The sequence below is a fragment of the Nannobrachium achirus genome (assembly GCF_963921795.1).
Source record: "Nannobrachium achirus genome assembly, chromosome: 24".
Taxonomy (NCBI): domain Eukaryota; kingdom Metazoa; phylum Chordata; class Actinopteri; order Myctophiformes; family Myctophidae; genus Nannobrachium; species Nannobrachium achirus.
The window spans coordinates 44,841,265-44,863,173 of NC_137831.1; the positions used below are offsets into that span (position 1 = coordinate 44,841,265).

Here is a 21,909-nt window from a genome sequence, read left to right on the forward strand (position 1 = left end):
ACACATGATAACTCCACACACTTTTGTTAAGGTAGTAATTAATAAAAGGCAGAAACAGTTATTTAGCTAAAGTACAAAAGGTTTATTTACAAATCTTCACTTATATGATCAATAAAACTGAATACATTTGCTGTGACATTTAGATAGAAATAGAACAGAGTTGATGAGCTACGCAATACCAGTGATGGGAGTATAGTATAGCGGCACTCCATTAAAAACACAAATTGCTAAAATAAATTAAAAAACACAGCAAATTACAAAAAAACACACAGCAAAAAAAACAAAAAAAACAATTACCAACCAAAGAGGGGGCAAAGGCACCCCAATAAATACAAACAGCAAAAAAATAAAAAATAAATAAAATAAACAAAAAGCACAAAAGAGGGTTTGATAGACGCGGACGGCCACCAGAGAAAGAGTCAGTTTGTCTACTGGGATGGTGCATTCTGTTGTATGTCCTTAGACATTCAGCTCTGTTGCAGCAAGCCAATCCAGTGTGTCATTTCTATAGGTCAATTAAGCAAAGATCACCATTCGGTGGCCGATATATAGGGCAGCTGGTCATCACATGCTCCACAGTCTGAGATGGATTCTCACGTTCGCATTGGGCCTGTGTGGCAAAGGGGCGCTGGGACTTGAGACGCCACTTCCAGCGACCACAGTCTAGCGCTTCCTCAGATCATCCAGTTGAGGAAGCTGTCTGACCTCTAACTCCACGTCTTTCTGCATCCATGTGGGGCAGCATTGTTCTTTAGTCGCCCTGAAATAAATGACAAGAAGCAAACTGTTATGATGATAGCATTATGAAACCTGAGTGACATACATCAGTTAAAATATTTTGAAGATTTATTGTGTCCTGTGTCCATAGCTATACATATATGCTGTGTTTGGCCTTCTACTGTTATCCATTAAATGTTTTACTATATTACAACATTTAAAGTAAGAAAGATTGGAAAAGTTACACTGAGCAATTCAAATTTACCTATACAACATCATAAAGGCACACGTCCTCATCCTCAATGAACCCTGATGTCCAAAAAGGTTGTCTGGTAGTCATCCAGTGAAGCGATATCTCCAAGATGGCAATTCCTGAGTTTATGGTAAAAGTCAAAGAAAAGAAAAGCCACAAGATATAAATGTAAAGTATGCATTCTATCTTTAAAGACACTTACACTGGATCCACCTCCCCCTCTCATTAACAAATACAAGCCCGTTTTCTTAGAAAATGTGGTGGTCTTTGTTCTCTGAGCTTTAAGTTACAGCACTCAAAGGTTTCAACTACTGTTGGAAAACTTGTTTTGAAGAATAAACATTTAACTGCAAACAGTGGTATCTTAATCAAATCTGTCCCTTCCACTAGTTAGCCAAGCTCAATATCCCAACAAAATAACAAATATTACTTATGTTGAGCACACATTATTTGTATACTTAGTCTGCTCTTTTTCCTCTCTACACAAAACAAACCTCTTTGCCGAAAATAGCCGATCTACAAGCTCACAATGCCTTGCAGTGCGAGGCGTTGTGAGCTTGTAGATCTGCTATTTGCCTTAAGTTCTTGGAATATGGATGCTAGGGTTCAGATGGTTGATATAAAACAAATGAGAAAAATGTTTCTATCACACAAAGACTTGGAGTAACTCTGACCCTATAGAGGTCCCGGACCCCCTGTTGAAGACCCCTGATCTAAAACACGTATAAATATATAACAGTGGCCTGAATAAGTGGCCTGCCTAAATCCATGGTTTGAAATAATTAGTTAATATGTGATATCAGAAAATACAATAGGCTCTAGATTCTAGGTAACAAACATGTACAGTATAATGTCCTCAGTTAAGTTCACAGAAACAACAAACCAAAAGTTAAAATTGCTCCTAGGCTAGTTTGAGAAGATTTTAGAATATAGAGTAGATAAAGAGGCCACTTACCATATTGAATTTAAGTTCCATCTGTGTGGTAAACTAAATAGCAAGAGCCACAGTAGTAGATGTGTCTACTCCAACTCCCTGCTCCAAATGAAACAGTTAAAGAGCGGTTTAGATTTCAAAAAAATGGTGGGAAGCACAGTGATTGGTTAGACAGGACAGTAGGGGCTGCCTGTATTCACATGGTAATGACATTCTAACACCTCATTGGTCTTCTCTCTCTCTGTGTGTGTGTGTGTGTGTGTGTGTGTGTGTGTGTGTGTGTGTGTGTGTGTGTGTGTGTGTGTGTGCCTGTAACCCTAACCCTTTTAAATAAAAAAAACATTGATTTACACATGCCTTTAAAAATGTCTAAAACCTTCTGATGACCGGTCAATGAAGCAATCAATCCATGATTGGAAAAAATAACTTTATTTACATACATGTACATGTCAGGTGCTGGTGATTAAAGGAAAATATTTGAGGGCACCTTGTTAGATTTTAATTATTAGAGATTGAATATATACACACAGGTCTACAATATACATTTTGCAGCAAAATGTTATCAGTTTTGTTTTAGACAATTCACAGTCTATGAAGTTATGAAATAAGTGATGCTAATAGGCCTACTTGCTATTTTTTAGGCCATAAAAATGCAGAAGTTGGAGGCACCAGAGCTGCAGGCTGCAGTTGGCTAGGCTATCTGCATTCAGCAGCACTGGAATGGAGCTGTACCATTAGCATAGCAACAAGAATGCACCGCTTCCTGAGTGACTCTGCCTCCCCCACCCCCCTCCACAAAATGTAAGACTATTGGCTGCTAGGCTTAGGCTCAGTTCTCGACCCGGATACCCGGATGTAAGTAAAAAATAGTGGAGAAAAAGGGAATTGCTGGCTGAATATTTTGTTTCACACCTCAGCATAATTTTATAGTGTCTGATAGAGGGGAAAAAAGTCAAAATATGAATATATAGTTTTAATTTTTAGGCTTATTCCTGCATATAATTCCTTTAACCAAAAGATATGTGGGTCAGTTAATATATGGATAATATGGGCCAAATAAACCCAAAGCATATGTGGACCAGTTAAACATAAGGCTAATATTGGCCAAATTAACCAAAAACATATATGGGCCAGTTAATATAAAGCTAATCTGGGGCAAATAAACCCAAAACACACATGGGCCAGTTAACTATATGGCTAATCTGGGCCAAATAAACCAAAACACATATGGGCCAGTTAACTATATGGCTAATCTGGGCCAAATGAACCAAAACACATATGGGCCAGTTAACTATATGGCGAATCTGGGCCAAATAAACCAAACCACAATCGGCCCACATGTGGCGTGCCATAACATAAACAGTGCCGTCATTGCCAGACCTGGCCCACATCCGGTTCACATACCACATGCCGAAGCCAGAGGTAGGCCAGACATGCCGGATTGCAGCCACGTTTGGCCCAGACCCCTCTGCTATGTGGGTTAGTATAGCTAGACCAACTCGCACGCACGCACGCACGCACGCACGCACGCACGCACGCACGCACGCACACACACACACACACACACAGAACCTTGTTTGACATCCAGAGATGTGCAGTGAACCTTACTTCACTTCTACAGTCCTGGATGAGTTCATACATTGTGAAGGGAGTGTGTAGTAATCTAACAGTCATGCGCTACCCTGCGTCGGTTAAGCTTGATTCAGATTTTAAGCCATTTAGGTCTAACACATTATTACACATTATTATGTTAACCATTATTTCATGCTTCAGCTATTAAAAAACAGCAGATATACAAGCTCACAGCGCGGCACCGAGTGCCACGCTGCGAGCTTGTAGATCTGCTATTTTTGAAAAATCTTCAACATTCATGTCTTTGAATATTTTTTGACACGAATCATAGGCCTAAATGTATTTTTTTTTCTTTTCTTCCTTTTTTTTTTTTTTAAAGAAAAAGGCTATGTTTCTGTGTCATTGGTGCTCAAACAATTTCATGTCAAGGACCTCGAAAAATTATAGATATTTGGCCACGGATCCCCATCTCAAAATAAGTTGTTCCAGGGACCACCCAGTATAGCAAATGTTTGAGTTACAAATGTTCACTTTAAAAAAGATATATTCAAAGTTTCGTTGCTCCAATTTCCACCACTTTTCAAAAATAGCAGATCTACAAGCTCGCAGCGCGGCAGCGAGCTTGTATGTCTGCTATTTTTCAATAGTTAAATCATTAAATAATTCTAGGCCTAAATAGCTTAAATAGAAAACTACCTCCGTCCTCGGAGGAGAGGCCCATATCTCACCTTCAGCGAAATATTCCTTATCGCCGCACCAACACACACAGGAGGAAAGTTCTGTATGAGCCTCCCTCCCCCTCAATCATGGTGAATAAGGGAGCCCGTATGGAGTTATTATTGATTCAATACTATGTAAGCACCTTTCTGATGTTGAGCAGTTGTATATTAAGATGTGTGCAGTCGTACCTCTGAATTTGCAGACTTGTATGATGGAATCTGAACGTGAAAAGGAAAAAAAACTCAAACACTCGCACGCTTTTCTCTTTGCAAATACGAATCCTGTCTACACGCTCTCAAATCGTACCCTGCACGGTTTTGCCAGATTTTGAAAGGGACATATCGATGATTATGTTGCAATATCGCGAGCATGTAAAAATGAGGATTTGCGAGCGCGTAGAAAGGCAGTTGAGGTCGTAAAAGTAAATGTGTGCGTGAATGGGCAGAGCGCACACGTGTATAATGGAATCTGGGGAAAAAAAACACTACAGATGTCAGTTTGCAACCTCTCGAATCATCATGTGCAGATGCTCACATTTTTTCAGTGTCGCCTGCTCGCTTTTGCCAAATATTGCATCCACATATCGAGGAATATGTTTCAATTTAGAGAGCAACAGTTTAAACTAATCTGAGCAAGTGTAGAAGGGGATTTGAGGTTCGCAAAAGACGATTCGCGAGCGTGTACAGACTAATCTGTGCGCAAGCAGAGGCTAAGTCGAGCGCGAGGAGAGTGTCTGTGTGTGATGTGAGGGAGCGCGAGGGAGGATTTAGAGATGGGATTTATGGCTCTTTGGAGTGAGCCGGGTTCAAAAGACTGTCTCATAGGTGGGACGTTCATGAACGAATCGAGTCTTTTGAACGGCTTTGAAATGAACGATAGGGGTTCATAGTAGGGAGCCGTTCCTTTCTAATGAACATGGGAAAAGTACTCAATTTCTCTACTTAAGTAAAAATATCAATACTGCAATCAAGTAGAAGTTTGGAATGTTGTCTTGAGTAAAAGCAAAACAGTAGTCTAGGCCTACTCATTATGCAGAATGTCCTGTTTCACAGGTTTTCCAATCTAGTTAGTGGTTACTCTGTGTAGATGTTTATTATAATTACAAATAACTTCAAACCTATATACATTTATTTCTGACATATAAAGGTACATACCTGCCATTTGAAAATCTACGACGCATTGTGAGCTTGTAGATCGGCTATTTTCAAATGATTTTTCTAAATTTTTACTCATTGGAAAACCTGTGATTATAATCATTATAATACAATATAAATTTGTATTACAACTATCCTAAATTATAATACACTATAATGGATTATAACAGTGATTATAATACACTATAAAGTATTAATGTATTACTATGATAATTATAATACACTATAAAAGTGGTTATGACACAATATAATCTATTATCATGTATTACAACTAGGGGAGCCGCTTCAAATGTAACATTTTGCACGTTTGAATATTTTACTCAGTGGCCGTTTAACCTTCATATGTAATACTTGCAAGCCAAGGACCTACACATGTCTGCTATCATTAACCGCTTAAAGTTTTTCAATTGATGAAACCGGTTGTGAGTTATTAAACCATAAGTGGACGCTGTTCCGATGTTACATATAAAGCGCACAGCGTAATAAATGTAGCACCAGGTGTTTTAAATGTAACACGGCTAAAAAACATCATTAAACTACTCGTTTTAAGGTCAAATCAATTATACTTCGTTCACGCAACTGTTTAACCTTGTTTTCATACCAAGGATGTGATAAAATTATGTATCAAAGATGAGATTATTATTCAAACTTACCATTCAGTGCGTTTGTCCACATTCCTTGTTGGAAAAACACATTGATTAGACCTTTAAAGTTAAAGTTTGATTGATTGAGTGTTAAAAAAGACGTTTACAATCCCAATCTGATTTAGAATAGTTGGATGACAGGTTAATATGGCAATATGGAGTTTTTGTCATGACCATGGATATCTGCACTGACCCCTGCAGGCTCAAATAAATAACTACACACCAAATCAACCAACAGAACAGTCAATGTCAGAAAAGAAACTCCTTTACTTTTGCATTAATTTATTGCAACTGTCATGGAAAGATTGGTTCCAGGGATTCATGCAGAGGAAACATTGCATCAAAGGTGCATTGGAAAGAATAGAACAGGTAGTTTCAGTGCAATTAACACATAGCTTGTGCATATTGTAAACAATTGTTCAAGTGCATAAAAAACAGAACATCATTAGGCCTACATTAAGACAGACCCCAGATGAAAACTTCACATCACATTGGATTATCACATTCGCAAGGTGAGGTAGAACATTTTTTTAGCTAGGCCTTTATGAAATTGACCTCTCAGGTCAATATAGTGCTTAAAAGGCATAGGCTACATTCATTCATTCAGAACATGAACTACAGAATGAGTAGGCTATTTTAGAATAGCCAATTAGAGGTAGAACACTTTTTAGCTAGGCCTTTATTAAACTGACCTTTCAGGTCAGTATAGTGCTTAATAGGCCTAGGAGCTACATTCATTCAAAATGTAAATAACAGAACATGAACTACAGAACTACAAAAACTTAAGAGTATTTTAGAGTAGCCAATTATTATTATTAGAGAAGCCAATTATTATTATTTACCCCTTTTTTATCCCAAATGTATAATAAACTATATAGGCCTACACTGACTAGCCTATTTAAATGGATCCAAATTGGATCTTGACCAGTGGTTCCCAATCATTTTAGCTTAAGACCCAAAAGAGATATTTTATTTCTTTTTGAGACCCCAAAGTAGTGAAAATAGATGATCTACAAGCACACAACGTGCTCACGCTCACGTTGTGAGCTTGTAGATCTGCTATGTTCACTACTTTAAAAAAGATAAAATGGAGCTAAAAGTTGGGACATCTGAAGATGGCCTCTCCCTCAGTGCACTCTTCATGTGCCCACTCCCCGCAGCTACACTTCACCCACATTTCTCCAGGCCTTGAACTCTGGAAGTCCTCCCCACAAACACAACACTCTTCGTCAGAGGAGGCAGCAGCCTCCGAGGAGCTGGTAGTCTTCGCCCTCTTGGTGGTCACCCTCTTGGCAGCGGCGGTGGTCGTGGCAGAGGTAGCCTTCGAGGTGGTGGCCTTGGCAGAGGAGAGAGAAGAGCGTGCAGCGGTCGCCTTTGAGGTAGTTGGAACATTGGTAGGCATACTAAGCCTGCGTGGTGCCAGACGCTTATCTCTCTCCGCTTCCAAGGCCAGCTTTTCTGGTGTGTCGGTCAATATTGCGGTTGACCGCTTCTTTCTCCCCTTGTTTGTCGCCTTCCTGGCCCCAGCCTTCGGGAAAGGGCGCAGTGAAACCGGACTGAACACCTCCGCTGCTTCATCGTAAAAAGAGAAAGAGAAGTAGAAGGGGGCTGAGGAGAAGAGATCATTTTCATATTATTTATGAATTAATGTATTTATGAATTTATCTAGCCAATTACTTATTTATATTATTTATATGCAGGCCTAGGCCAATATATTTATTTAAATGATCTATGAATTGATGACCAGTGACCTTAACTATGAATGTTACTAGGCACTATAGACACACTCACATACATACTGTAGCCTACATACGTACAGTAAATCAATGGAAAAACAATGGTGCCTACCTGAATAGGAGAGGAATTCTCAGGAATGGCAGGAGTGGGATGAGCAGAACTGGGGCCAGAGGAGACCAGACTCTCAGGGGAGAGAGGAGTTGAGGATGGAGCCTCAGGAGAGACAGGAGGAGGGGCTGAGGGACAATCACGGAGGGATCAGGCCTGTCGGTGACATTCGACGGGGAATACTCTTGGTCAGTAAAAACTTGGGGGTTGAAGGGATGGATCCCGGACACTCTGAACCCAGCCATGATGTTTGATGGGGTGGCTGCAAATGGCAGAGCACTCTGCACAATACCAGGCACATCATAGATCCCCAATGTTGTGCCTGTAAAACAAAAAAGAAAAGAAAAAAAGAAAATACAAAAATCAGGTTTTCCAGTTGCTTTTGAACATATGCGACACACGCACACATAGGCCTATGTACACACACACTTATATAATTTATCATTAGGCTACCTGGATTGTTTTTCATCCATCGATCGGCAGCAGCATTGACATAGTGCTTCAACGGCCCATATACCGTTCTGTCTAGCGGCTGCAGTTTATGGGAACAATGGGGTGGGAAGGACAGGAGAACTACCCCATTGTCCCTGCAGAAGTCAATTCCCTCCAGAGACAGGTGCGAGCCATGGTTGTCCAACAGGAGGATCACCTTAAAATGTACAATTTATGATTAGCTGACACTCTTAATCCAGAGTGATTTACAATAAGCAAGGTAATGCATCAATACATCAACATCAATAACAAATGCATAGAAATAGTAATCACCTTGTTCTCTGGTGTTGGTCGTGTGTGTTTTACAAAGTGTTTCAGAAACACAACGAAATCTTCAGCTTGCATCCATCCTGATCCGTTGGCCGTCCCAATACAGCCAGGAGGGCCACCGTTGATCAGGAAGGGCTTGAATTTCACTCTGGGAAAGATGAACATGGGAGGAATGCTATTTCCTTGGGCGTTCACTGCAAAAGCCATCGTGATGAGGGTGCCCCTCTCAGCTGACACCATTGCCCCCAGTTGTTTCACCCCCCTCCTGGAGACAATTCTGTCTGGGGTCTGGACAGTTGTAATACCAGTCTCATCCATATTCCAGACATCCATTGCTTCAAAGGGCTGGGTGGCGCGTTCCAGGACAGTAGACAGGTTTCTGAAGAAAGCGTCAACGTTGTGTCTGTTGAAGCTTGTTGCACGTGAAAGGCTAGTCGCCTCTGGACGGTGTATGGACAGCTGTTGGTTCCTCCGCATGAATCCCCGGAACCAATCTTTCCCTGACATTTCTTTCTTGTTCCATGACGCTGGATACTTCACGTTGTATCTGTTGGCAAGCTGGTATGCAAATTTGCGGACCTGAAAAATGTAAATAAAAATATGGCTATTTATTTATAATTATAGTGTTTATATTGTTTTTATATAGCCTACTGTGTGTGTGTGTGTGTGTGTGTGTGTGTGTGTGTGTGTGTGTGTGTGTGTGAGAGACACACATTTATTTTTACCCATATAGGCCTACATATACACACACACACACACACACACACACACACACACACACACACACACACACACACACACTTATTTTATATATTCATATAAATAAATAAAAATAAATGTATATATAGGCCTATTTATTTAAATTATCTATGAATTGGAGACCAATGTCCTATGTAAGAATGTTTTAACACACATAGCCTACACTAACAAGTTATAATAATTCAATCTATTCTCACCTCCTTTGGGCATAATCCAAAATACAGGTCTGCACACTCATCTGAGGCTGCCTTCAGCACCTGTAACCAGATAACCAGTGATTTGTACTGTCATGAAACTGTACTTTTTTCTATTGCAAACTTCTAATTATGTCTTCAATCAATCAATCAATCAAACAATGCCTAAGGTCGGAGTAATGAGAGTATGAGATCTTGCACTTCTGGGCAGTCCAACGCTGTTCCAGAAAATCATGTTCATAGCCTAAAACTGTACACATGTACCACGTTTTATTTATTACGTTTTAAGGAATAACAAGCGATGTCACTAGAGTGTTAGCCATGCTACCTAGCTACAAGCTAACCACGTAAACAATGGCAGGATGCGGCGGCGCGCAAAGGTATTCATTAAAACATGTATACTGTACCTGGAAAATCATGGCTATTTTCCCCACGCAGACACGCACATAATGTCTTCCTCCAACACTGTACGCTGCTTATCTCCACTTATGATGATACATTTAGCTGCCTATAGCATCAGGTTGACTGCAGCACAGCACACTGCGGTAGAGATGGGACGTTCATGAACGAATCGAGTCTTTTGAACGGCATAGTAGGGAGCCGTTCCTTTCTAATGAACATGGGAAAAGTACTCAATTTCTCTACTTAAGTAAAAATATCAATACTGCAATCAAGTAGAAGTTTGGAATGTTGTCTTGAGTAAAAGCAAAACAGTAGTCTATTTGTATCGAAATGTAGGCCTACTTACCAATATTAGAACGTACTCATTATGCAGAATGTCCTGTTTCACAGGTTTTCCAATGAGAAAAAATTTAGAAAAATCATTTGAAAATAGCCGATCTACAAGCTCACAATGCGACGCATTGTGAGCTTGTAGATCGGCTATTTTTCAAATGGCAGGTATGTAGGCCTACCTATTGTGTCATAACCACTTTTATAGCGTATTATTTATCATAGTAATACATTAATACTTTATATTGTATTACAATCACTGTTATAATCCATTATAGTGTATTATAATTTAGGATAGTTGTAATACAAATTTATATTGTATTATAATGATTATAATATAATCACATGTCTTCCAAGCTTGTAGATCGGCTATTTTCAAATGGCAGGTATGTACCTTTATATGTCCGAAATAAATGTATATAGGTTTGAAGTTATTTGTAATTATAAAAAAACATCTACAGAGTAACTACTAACTAGAATGAGAATGAGTCTTTTGAACGGCTCTTTGAAAGGAACGGATCCCAGAGATCCGGCTCACTCAAAAGAGCCATAAATCCCATCTCTAAATCCCTCCCTCACATCTCACAGACACTGTGCTCTCGCTCCCTCCATCAGACCTCTGCTCGCTCAGATTCGTCTGTACACGCTCGCAAATCGCCATGTACACTTTCTCAAATCAAGATTAGAAGCGCTCGCATGTTTTCAGTGTCCCCTGCTCGCTTTGGCCAAATATTGCATCGACATATCGAGGAATATGTTTCAATTTAGAGAGCAACAGTCTCAACTAATTTGAGCAAGTGTAGAAGGGGATTTGAGGTGCAAAAGACGATTTGTGAACGTGTAGACAGGCAGTTGAGGTTGTAAAAGTAAATGTGTACGTACAGATGTCAGTTTACAACCTCTGGAATCATCATGTGCAGATGCTCGCATTTTTTCAGTGTCGCCTGCTCGCTTTTGCCAAATATTGCATCGGCATATCGAGGAATATGTTTCAATTTAGAGAGCAACAGTCTCAACTAATTTGAGCAAGTGTAGAAGGGGATTTGAGGTAGCAAAAGACGATTTGTGAACGTGTAGACAGGGATTTGTATTTTTTTTTCCTTTTCACGTTCAAATTCCATCATACAAGTCTGCAAATTCAGAGGTACGACTGCACAAATCTCAATATACAACTGCTCAACATCAGAAATCTGTTCTCTCCATTAAGTTACAATAATAACTCCATAGCCCGGCTCCCACAGTTAATTACCAGCATAGATCAATGATTCTCAAAGTTCCACCCAAGGGCCACTCTGAAGACCGTGTAGGGCTTATGAATAGCCTTTGAAAATATTCTACTATGAAACACATTCCCACGCCAGAATGCTCAACTATCCATAATTAATATTTAATGACTCCATCTGCACTTTCAGGACTTGCATATGGTTCTTTCTTTCTTGAGAAAAGGTTCTATCTAAATTAAACCATGCAGCGTTATATGGATATTATTGGGGGGGGGGGGGGGGGGGGGGGGGGTCTGACAAAATAGACGATATCTGTACTTTTAATGTTACTATTTCTAAATGTAATTGTAACGTAATAGTAAACTAAGTAGAGAGGGTCTTTGATTGAAATATTATTTGTAAACAACAACACCTTCTTATTCCCATATGAGATACAATAATCCATCACACAGAAATAAGACAGGAGAGTGATCAGAGTGAGAATGGTATGTTTACTATGGAGAGAGAGTATTCAAGACAGGTTTACAGTGTATACATAATGGTTGGTTCGTGCTCTCTCTGACAAATTATGTTTTGACATGAGTATAAGTATGGTCATTTCATCAGTCAATGGATGACGTTTCAACAGTTAATAGGATATGTTTCTTGTCCACGAATCACAAGAATAAGAGTCCATATACAGGGTTCCTGGGGGAAGATGTCCTTGCTGGTGTCTGGATGACACAAGCTGAGCCTTAGAATACCAAAACAATTCTCATTGTTTAGGTACTGGCTCCAGGCAGTTGATAAGGTCTGATTTCTACCAGACGGAGACCTTGTGTGTGTACTATACATTACATGAGTATAACGGGACACAGTCACTGTGTCTTTAGGGTCAAGTGGTCAACAATATGTATTGATAAAAAGATGATATGAACCATAACAAAATACCTATCAGTCTTCAACAAGGGGTCCGGGACCCCTAGGGGGTCCTCAGAGTTACTACAGGGCGTCCTCCAAATCTTCCAATCCTTTTTATATTAACAACTTGAACCCTAGTGTCCATATTCTGAGAACTGTAGCCAAAAATAGCAGATCTACAGTGGGTGACAATGAGATCCTTCAGCATAGGAGTCTGTAGGTACCTCTGGCCACCCACCGTTCTCTCTGGAGATGGGTGTGTCTAAAAATAGGAGGCTGTCCTTTCAGCTTATCTTCTGCAATACAGTTAAGTGACACTAGATGGCATAGCAGAGCAATTAGTTTAACTATTTTGCTGGGGGATTGAAATGAACCACAGAACCACAGAAGAATGCTATAGAGTAATTATACTTTAAATGGTGTTTAAAAATACATTTTGGCATAGGACTTTTTCATTAAATGTTAATTAAATGTCTCATTTGTATTTGTAAGGGTCCATTTAAAAATAAACACTGGGTAATTTCTGTTCTACACAAATTCAAATCATTACCAATAATTTCATGAAGAAGAAACTAAGAAATCACATAAATTATAAAACAAGTGTTTAAGAAGTTGTGAAAAATAGCTGATCTACAAGCTCACCGCATAAAATTGCCAAAGCAAATTGGGTGCACCATTAAAGCAAGAATATTGTAGTAATATGTAGGCCTACAAGTAAAATGCCATGGAATTCAATACTGTACTATAGGCCTACTCTACCCTGAAAGAACAGTTGCCAGACTTTGCAAGAAAAAATTAGCAACCAGTTGTACGCAAATAGGCCCCAAAAAGTGATATTATCTATCTAGGCCACAAGGTAATCACAAGCTGGGTTCATGATTTAAGTCATTTTGTTCAAAATGGACCAAACCTGCAAACTTTGGAAGCCAACGTTAGCCAATTAGGATGGAATATGAAAAATCGGACAGATCCTGCTTGATCACATGACTATAGAGATACTGTGTACTGATTTGCGTGATTTTTGGATACAATAATAAAAAATATGTTTTACATAAGAGGCATTTATTCCTAGGCCTACAATATTGTAGGGCTACAGTCATAACTGTGCAAACTGCTGCTACATTATGAAATATATTACTTTATGCAGTGACAGACAGACTGACTTCTTTAAAGTGCACTCTGCTACGGCCACCATAAAGTGTGTGTTGCTTTGTGTAGCTTTGTGTAGAGATAGCTTTGTAGGTAGCCAAGCCTATAGTTATGCAAATGTCAGTCTGCTACAAGCATCCTACTGAACTGAGGCATGGACTTGACAGTATCAATCCGGTTGACTTCAGCTACTGACACTATAATGCTTCATGTACATGATTATAAATGTTTATAATTGAGAACTGAGAGGTGCAGTAATCAATGATATATAGATGCTGTGAAGTAATGATCACCACTCATCTCTATTTTCAAATTGCCTAGGTATGAAATAAGGCTAAATTGGTGCATGTATAGTTTAATAAAATCAAGTAACTAGTAACTAAAGTCTTCAAATAAATGTACTGGAGTAAAGGTAAAACATTTGGATCCGAGATTAGGGTTAAAGTAGAAGTAAAACATTTGGAAATTGTAAATACTAAAGTAAAATACAAATACCTCAAAATTGAACTCAAGTAATTCTTAGAACTTAGGTAATACATCATTACACCAACATCAATTACATCAAATGCAAAGAAATGGTAGAATTAGTTATTAGTTAGTAATTATGAAACATGCCCAGCTGAGTTGACAGAGAGCCTTACATTCATTCAAGTGGTGGGCTGAATGGGCTGGAACTGGTTTTGCGAGGTGTACAAGGATATAAAGAAATTAAGCTCCCAACCCCCACCGACAGTTGAGCAGAGAGAGCAGGCAGAGTTTGATGCAATTTTACTTTTGGTACTTTAAGTATAATGCAACATCATTTATAGGTAAAGCCCTCGTGTTGTTTATTTTATATTAGTGGTCTGTGGAAATGGAAATACTTACTTGAGACTACTGGAACAGTTTATAATGTATTTTAACTAATAGCCTCAGTCACACATAATCACTGCCTGCAGTGAGATGCAAACCCACGAATGAGGAACTTGTAGATCGGCTATTTTCAAATGATTTCCATACATTTGAAAACTTGAAATGGGACATTCTGCCTAATGAGTAATTTTACTTTTGGTACTTTAAGTATAATGCAACATAATTTATGTGTAAAGCCCTGGTGTTGTTTATTTCATATTTGTGGTCTGTGGAAATACTTTTAAGTTTTAAGTTCAGTTGATTTGGGGGTTGTGGATTCATTTGGCTCTGATTTCAACAATATATACAAACAATCTCCATTTAAGCAAGGCAACTCACAGAAAAGAAAAGAAACTATTTACAAGCTCACAATGCAAGTTAAAGTAACCAACAAGTAATAGACTTGAATAGTCGACTCAGATTGAAGAATCGCCACCCCGTGGCTGAACAGCCACACTACAGGTTGAAATAAAATATCTAAATTTCTAGGGGGCGCGGCTAAGACTTTGGAGGCGTGTTTGACAGAGGTACCTCTAGGCGGCACAAGGTGGCTACAGCCCTCCTTTTAGAGTTGGCGACCTAAATTTGTGTCATCCACTGTACAAGCTCACAACGCCTTACAGTTACAGTTCTTGTAGATCCACTATTTTCGGAAAGAGGTTTGGTGTAGAGGGGAAAAAGAGCAGACTAAGTACAGAGTAAAAGGTCAAGTTTATTAAGTATTGATTTGACAGTTCAAGTGGTTAAATATCTGAAAACACAAATTGACATGAATCCAAAATACACTGATGATTGTGCTGTCAAACGATGAAACTACATGGAATCTATGAAAAGGTTGTGGGGTCCCTGCTTCATCTCTCTCTCTCAACTAAGGGGTCCTTGGCCTGAAAACGTTGAAGACCCCTGCTCTAGATGATAAGATAGTAGATATACAGTAACAAGCAGCAATAACTGGCAACAGTGTCTTTGTCACTTACGGGAAGAAACCATGTCCATATTCCATCTTTTATATTTTATTTATTCATAATAAAGCCCTATTTTATACTGACATGCACATACATCACAATGAGACATATTGTGAGCTTGTAGATCTGCTATTGTTATGCAGATTTTTCTTTTTTTAATGTTTGACAATCTTCTACAATAACATGCTTGCTCAAAATAGGATATATGTTGAAAGTGGTTACGTCTGCCTGTGGGTTTTATAAATATTTAACCAATGAAAAGTATTAAAAGGATCCCTGGCTAATATGCCTTTATATGCCTTAATACGTTATAATTGCCCTCTATATAAACTGAATGTTAACATTTAAAACACCTTAAATTATTCATTTTAGAAACAGTTCATCTTAAATCTTTTACTCGAGAGAGAGACAATGCCTGTCACAAGTTGACTGTGTCATTTGTCCAGCCCTATGGAATGCATTGAATGCATGTGCAAATAAAACATATTTAAAATATTGATTTGATGCTCATATTAACCTTAGGCGGCATTAAGTTTAGTTATTTAGTTATTTGTTTTGGAGGGTTAGACATCTTCAAAATGTTTCAAAAAATGTTTCAAAACCAACAGATCTACAAGCTCACAACATGTTGTGGTGCAACACATCGTCAGCTTGTAGATCTGAAGTGGTCAAAGGCTTGCCCTTTTAACCATCAACTAGAGCTATCACAATTATTACATAATCGTCTAATCGCAATTATTTGACATAATCGCAATTATTTTGTGATAATCGTCATAATCATTTACATGTACAAAAATTAAAAAAAAATAGTGGAAATAGCAGATCTACAAGCTCACAACGATGCAACGTGTTGCCGTTGTGAGCTTGTAGATCGGCTATTTCCACTATCAATGTTCTTTTTAAAGTGTAAAGTTGTCAAATATGTCCTTCATTTCTTTGTATATTTGGGTTAAGTGTCATATCTGCCATGTGCAACTTCAAAGCCTACAAACAGAAATGTAATTGTCAACGACAAAAACACAATTAAATCGTTAATCGCAATTATTTGAGTGACAAAATTAATCGTCATGTAAAATGTCATAATCGTGACAGCCCTACCATCAACTGGGCTTTTCTGAATCAATCAGCAACATTAACCTTGTTTTGCTGCTCAGGATTAAGATGTTTCACTGCCACCCTGCCTCTCTGTGTGCTGCTCGTCCAACCAGGGGCGTCACACCAAATCCTGGGCCCTGGGTACAAGGATTCACTGTGGGGCCCATGTGCTTTAACTATTGAAAAATAGCAGATATACAAGCTCACAGCGCGGCACCGAGTGCCGCGCTGCGAGCTTGTAGATCTGCTATTTTTTGAAAAATCTTGAAAATGTGTGCAAGTCTTTGAATATTTCAAAGGTGGAAAAACCTATGTTTCTATGTCAGTGGTGCTCAAACCTTTTCATGTGAAGGACCCCCAAAACGATATGTATTTGGCCACGGACCCCCATCTCAAAATATTTAGTTCTAGGGACCCCCCCCCCCCCCCCAGAAGCAACATTTTAGTTACAAATGTTAATACATATATTCAAAGATTTGCACACATTTTCACGACTTTTCAAAAATAGCAGATCTACAAGCTCACTTGTAGATCTGCTATTTTTGAAAAATCGTCAAAATTCTTTGAAAAGTCTTTGAATATTTCAAATCCTTCTAAGGTTTTTGGAAAAACCTATGTTTCTAAGTCAGTGGTGCTCAAACTTTTTCATTTGAAGGACCCCCAAAATTACATGCATTTGGCCACGGACCCCCATCTCAAAATATTTAGTTCCAGGGACCACCCCCCCACCCCACATTCAAAGATTTGCCCACATTTTCACCACTTTTCAAAAATAGCAGATCTACAAGCTCGCAGCGCGGCACTCGGTGCCGCGCTGTGAGCTTGTAGATCTGCTATTTTTCAATAGCTAAAGTATAAAATAATGAAGGACTCTCCACCTCGGGCCCTGGTAACTCAGTCCCTCTTTCCCCCCCATTGTGACGCCCCTGCGTCCAACCTTTAGATCAGAGGATGATTGATTTGCTGTCTCTCTCTTCCTCGGTATCACCTTCCTCTCTCCTCACCGTGCAGCATTTCATTACGACTGTACGGGACCAGGTAATGGATGGCTTAGTTGAAATCCCCACCTACAGACATTTCGGCAGCTCTGGGAAAGCTACATGTGCAAGTCATAATTTCAGCGATGCGTGTTTGTGTGTATGAATATCTGCAATGTGCATAATAATCCTGTGCTATGTTGTATATCAACGTTGTTTAAATTGAGCAAATACATTTTAGGTTGATGTGTACATTAGCAGGGGAACGTACTGTACATGGAGTAAACTTTTACTAAACTGTGGAACATTTGACTACTATTTGAAGACTCATAGTCGGGAAGCCACAAAAGCCCAAAAGCCCAAAAGCTAAAAAAATAGGGTTTTACCTGTGACGTCATGACGTACTTTTTATTTTAGTTTTTTCTATTCATTTGGTCATTAAGGTACACAGAATGAGAGGCCTGCTCTGCTGGAAACATTGCAAAAAAAGGTTATGGCCATTTGTATCACTGTCCCATCGACGTCACTATACAGGAAAATAATACAAAAAAATTATCTGCTTTAAGTAGCATGTGAGGGGTCACACTAGGGGTTCCTCATGATTCTGAATCCATTGCAAGCATTTGTTTGGCATGAGAAACATTCCTTGGGCTAGATTTCAGCCTCTCAAAACTGTGATTTTTGATGACTCATCACTTTTCACTGTTTTGTGGGGCTGAAACCTAGCCTAATGAATGTTTTTTTCATGATAAACAAATGCTTGCAATGGATTCAGAATCATGAAGAACCCCTAGTTTGACCCCTCACATGCTGCTTAAAGCAGATTTATTTTTGTATTATTTTCCTGTATAGTGACGTCGATGGGACTTTTTTTTCGCAATGTTTCCGGCAGAGCAGACCTCTCATTCTGTGTACCTTATTGACCAAATTAATAGAATAGAATAAAAATGATGTTATGACATCACAGGTCCTCTAAAATTTTGGGCCTGTGGCTCCCCGGCTGTCAAATTTTGATGCCAATGCTTTTGAACTTTTACTCGAGTACAATTTTGAATATAGGACTTTTTGCGTCGAATCCGATACTTCCGTGACCGTGGTGAGCATAGGTCCGTTTCTCAGTGGTTTTGTCAACTATGAAGGTTAAATTGAGCTCCCACGGCTCTCGCGAAAATGCGGGCAAAATGGTTGACAGCCGCTGAAAGTTTGTCTCATTCACTTACTATACTGTACACTATACTATAAAGGAAAGAAATACCCCCTTTAAACTAGGGTTTTTTAATTATTCTGAATCCATTGCAAGCACTTGTTTTGCATGAAAAACATTCCTTGGGCTAAAAACGGACCGCAAAAAACTGTGAAAAGTGATGACTCATCACTAAACCGTTTTGTTCAGAATAATTAAAACCCCCTAGTTTGACCACTCACATGCTACTTAAAGCAGATTTTTGTGGGGTATTTTTTTTTCCTTTAGACTAGAGTATAGTATATAGCAGGGGTCTTCAACGTTTTCAGGCCAAGGACCCCTTACTTGAGAGAGAGATGAAGCAGGGACCCCCACTACCTCTTCATAGATTCCATAGTTTTATCGTTTGACAGCACAATAATCAGTGTATTTTGGATTCAGATATTTAACCACTTGAACTGTCAATACTTAATAAACTTGACCCTTTACTCTGTACTTAGTGTGCTCTTTCTCCCCTCTAAACCTCTTTGCGTTGTGAGCTTGTAGATCGGCTATTTTTGGCTACAGTTCTCAGAATATGGACACTAGGGTTCAAGTTGTTAACATAAAAAGGATTGGAAGATTTGGAGGACCCCCTGTAGTAACTCTGAGGACCCCCTAGGGGTCCCGGACCCCCTGTTGAAGACCCCTGGTGTATAGTATTAGTGAATGAGACACAAACAAGGGGCATGGGAGCTCAATTTGTTATTTAACCTTCATAGTTGACAAAACCACTGAGAAACGGACCTCTGCTCTCCACGGTCACAGAAATATCGGATTCGACCCAACAATTTAACTTTACAGAGTATTATTTCTACATTAGCCTGATCGCTAATTTACTGATGTAAAAGAGTACTTCCTTCACCACATGGACATTAAATCACACAGGAAGTAATTACCACAAGTTCTAAGCAAGACAGGGCTCATTAGTCCATCGAACCACATTGATGGTCATCGACCGTCTTCACACCAGGCCCCACACTCCCTCGGGTCCCCTGTGACACCAGTTTGAGGTCAATAGGTTGGCTGCTTCTCGAGATGCACGAAGGACAGATACCAGGGACATGCTGGGCCCCTGATTCAGCCCGGGAAAAAGAGTTGGAGAGGCCCTCATTGCGCGCTATAGAGAGAGAGATCTCTCTATAGCGCTGCTGCTACTCAAAGATTTGCCATTTCAGATCATGACAAGTGACAAGCCAGTGGGCCAATTACATGAGTTATATTTCGTCGTTGTCGGGTGGAAACCTTGTATGTCCAAAACCGTTTGTTTTGTATTTATCATTTTAAAAATGATTTAAACTAGTGAAAACAGCCGATCTACAAGCACACAACGCCTCGCACCGCGAGGCGTTGTGTGCTTGTAGATCTGCTGTTTTCACTACTTTTGTGCGACGACCTTGTATGACGAAGCAGGGCTTTGTTTTAATACGATATTTACTTTATTTACTTACGATATTTACTTTGTTGGCCGCCCAGCCCCCAAAATGGAACGAAGGCCGACATTTTATTTTTAATTTTTTCCTAATGGCCGGCCTGGACCGGCCGGGAATGAACCGGTCGTTCGGGAGTTGTCCCGCTTTTCCCAATGGCCAGCACGTCCCTGACAGATACACACACACAGACACACTCCCTTGTGCGAGAACTGTCTGACCGATCAACATCAAACTCGGCATGCGTATTGCAGGGTACTCGATGGAGTGCGGTACCTAGTGTGAAGTCGGTTATCCATATCAAACCGATATGGGTCCCATCCTCTTTTTTGATATGGCCCATATATAGGCATATACGATATGGAGATGTGGTTGTTCAGATCCGCCAATCCGACCGATATAAATGGTAAATGGTGCATTTATATAGCGCTTTTATCCAAGGCGCTTTACATAGATTGTGCATTACATTCACCCATTCACGCACACATTCATACACCGATGGCAGAGGAAACCATGCAAGGGACCAACCTGCTCACCGGGAGCAACTAGGGGTTCAGAGTCTTGCTCAAGGACTCTTCCACATTAACTCAGGGGAAGCCCGGATTCGAACTGGGAACCCTTCGTGATCTAATATCGGTTTCTCTACCCCTGAGCTATGCCGCCCCTTATATGCCCATAATGTATGGCTGATGACTTCAGGGATCTCCATACTGTATATGGGTATAAAAGCGACAAGAATCTCCGCATAAAAGGAACAAAGACAGCCAGACAGATACTGTACAATGGTTACTCTAACGATGGGAACCACCGGTATAACGGCGAAACCGGGTGTAGCATGCATTTCCAACTAGCATTGTTCCCAACGGGCATCGTTCACGAGTAGGCCAGTGCCCAACATGCACCGGTCTAAGTTGTAATTTAATCGATTAGTGCGATTAGTTGTTGCATCCCTAGTGTACAGGGGGTACAGGCGGAGCTGTGGTCTTGCTTGCTGGAGATTCTTCTCACGAGGTGTTTCATTATGACTGTATGCTACAAGAGCAAGACATGATGGCTTAATTGAAATCCTCACCCACAGACATTTCAATAGCGTTGGCAGGCTAGTATGTAGAAGTTCAATTTAATTAGAAGCCAGCTTCTTAGATGATATATGAAAAAAAAAAAAAAAAAAAAAGATTAATTCTTATCAGAAGTATGTGTGTGCGTGTGTGTGTGTGTGTGTGTGTGTGTGTGTGTGTGTGTGTGTGTGTGTGTGTGTGTGTATGTGTGTATTTATGTATATTTATATGTATACAGTGTAAATGTTAGCAAACAAGTTCCACCCCTAAATCTCAAGGGAGCATTATTCAAGCGAAACTAATTTAATCTCTAAAGACTTAATTTTCTGGAAAACAAACTGTATTTGTAAACACAGAGAGAGGGAGTAGAGATGACGCCATTCATTGTATATATATATATATATATATATATATATATATATATATATATATATATATCGTCACTGTCGGGCAGAAACCTCATATCTCGAAGTTTCAAATGTGTACGTCTTTTGGTAAAGCAAAGCCCTGCTTCATCATACAAGACTGTCGCACTAAACTAGTGAAAACAGCCGATCTGCAAGCACACAACGCCTCGCATCGCGAGGCGTTGTGTGCTTGTAGATCAGCTGTTTTCACTAGTAGTACATTTTATAGATGACAAATACAAAACGAACGGTTTTGGACATACAAGGTTTCCACCCGACAACGACGATATATATATATATATATAT

The 21,909-nt window shown here is 39.6% G+C and overlaps 1 protein-coding gene across 1 annotated transcript; it reads right to left on the bottom strand.

The window, feature by feature from the left end:
• Positions 1-7,087: 7,087 nt before the first annotated feature.
• LOC308280327 (uncharacterized protein) lies at positions 7,088-10,079 on the bottom strand (the record flags this gene model as incomplete). The annotated part of the gene is made up of 5 exons (XM_080720589.1): positions 9,962-10,079; positions 9,558-9,617; positions 8,605-9,180; positions 8,293-8,488; positions 7,088-7,602 (listed from the first exon to the last, which is right to left on the bottom strand). The coding sequence occupies exons 1-5, from the start codon at positions 9,971-9,973 to the stop codon at positions 7,088-7,090; spliced, it is 1,359 nt and encodes a 452-aa protein (XP_080576715.1). The 5' UTR covers positions 9,974-10,079.
• Between the last annotated feature and the right edge of the window lie 11,830 nt (positions 10,080-21,909).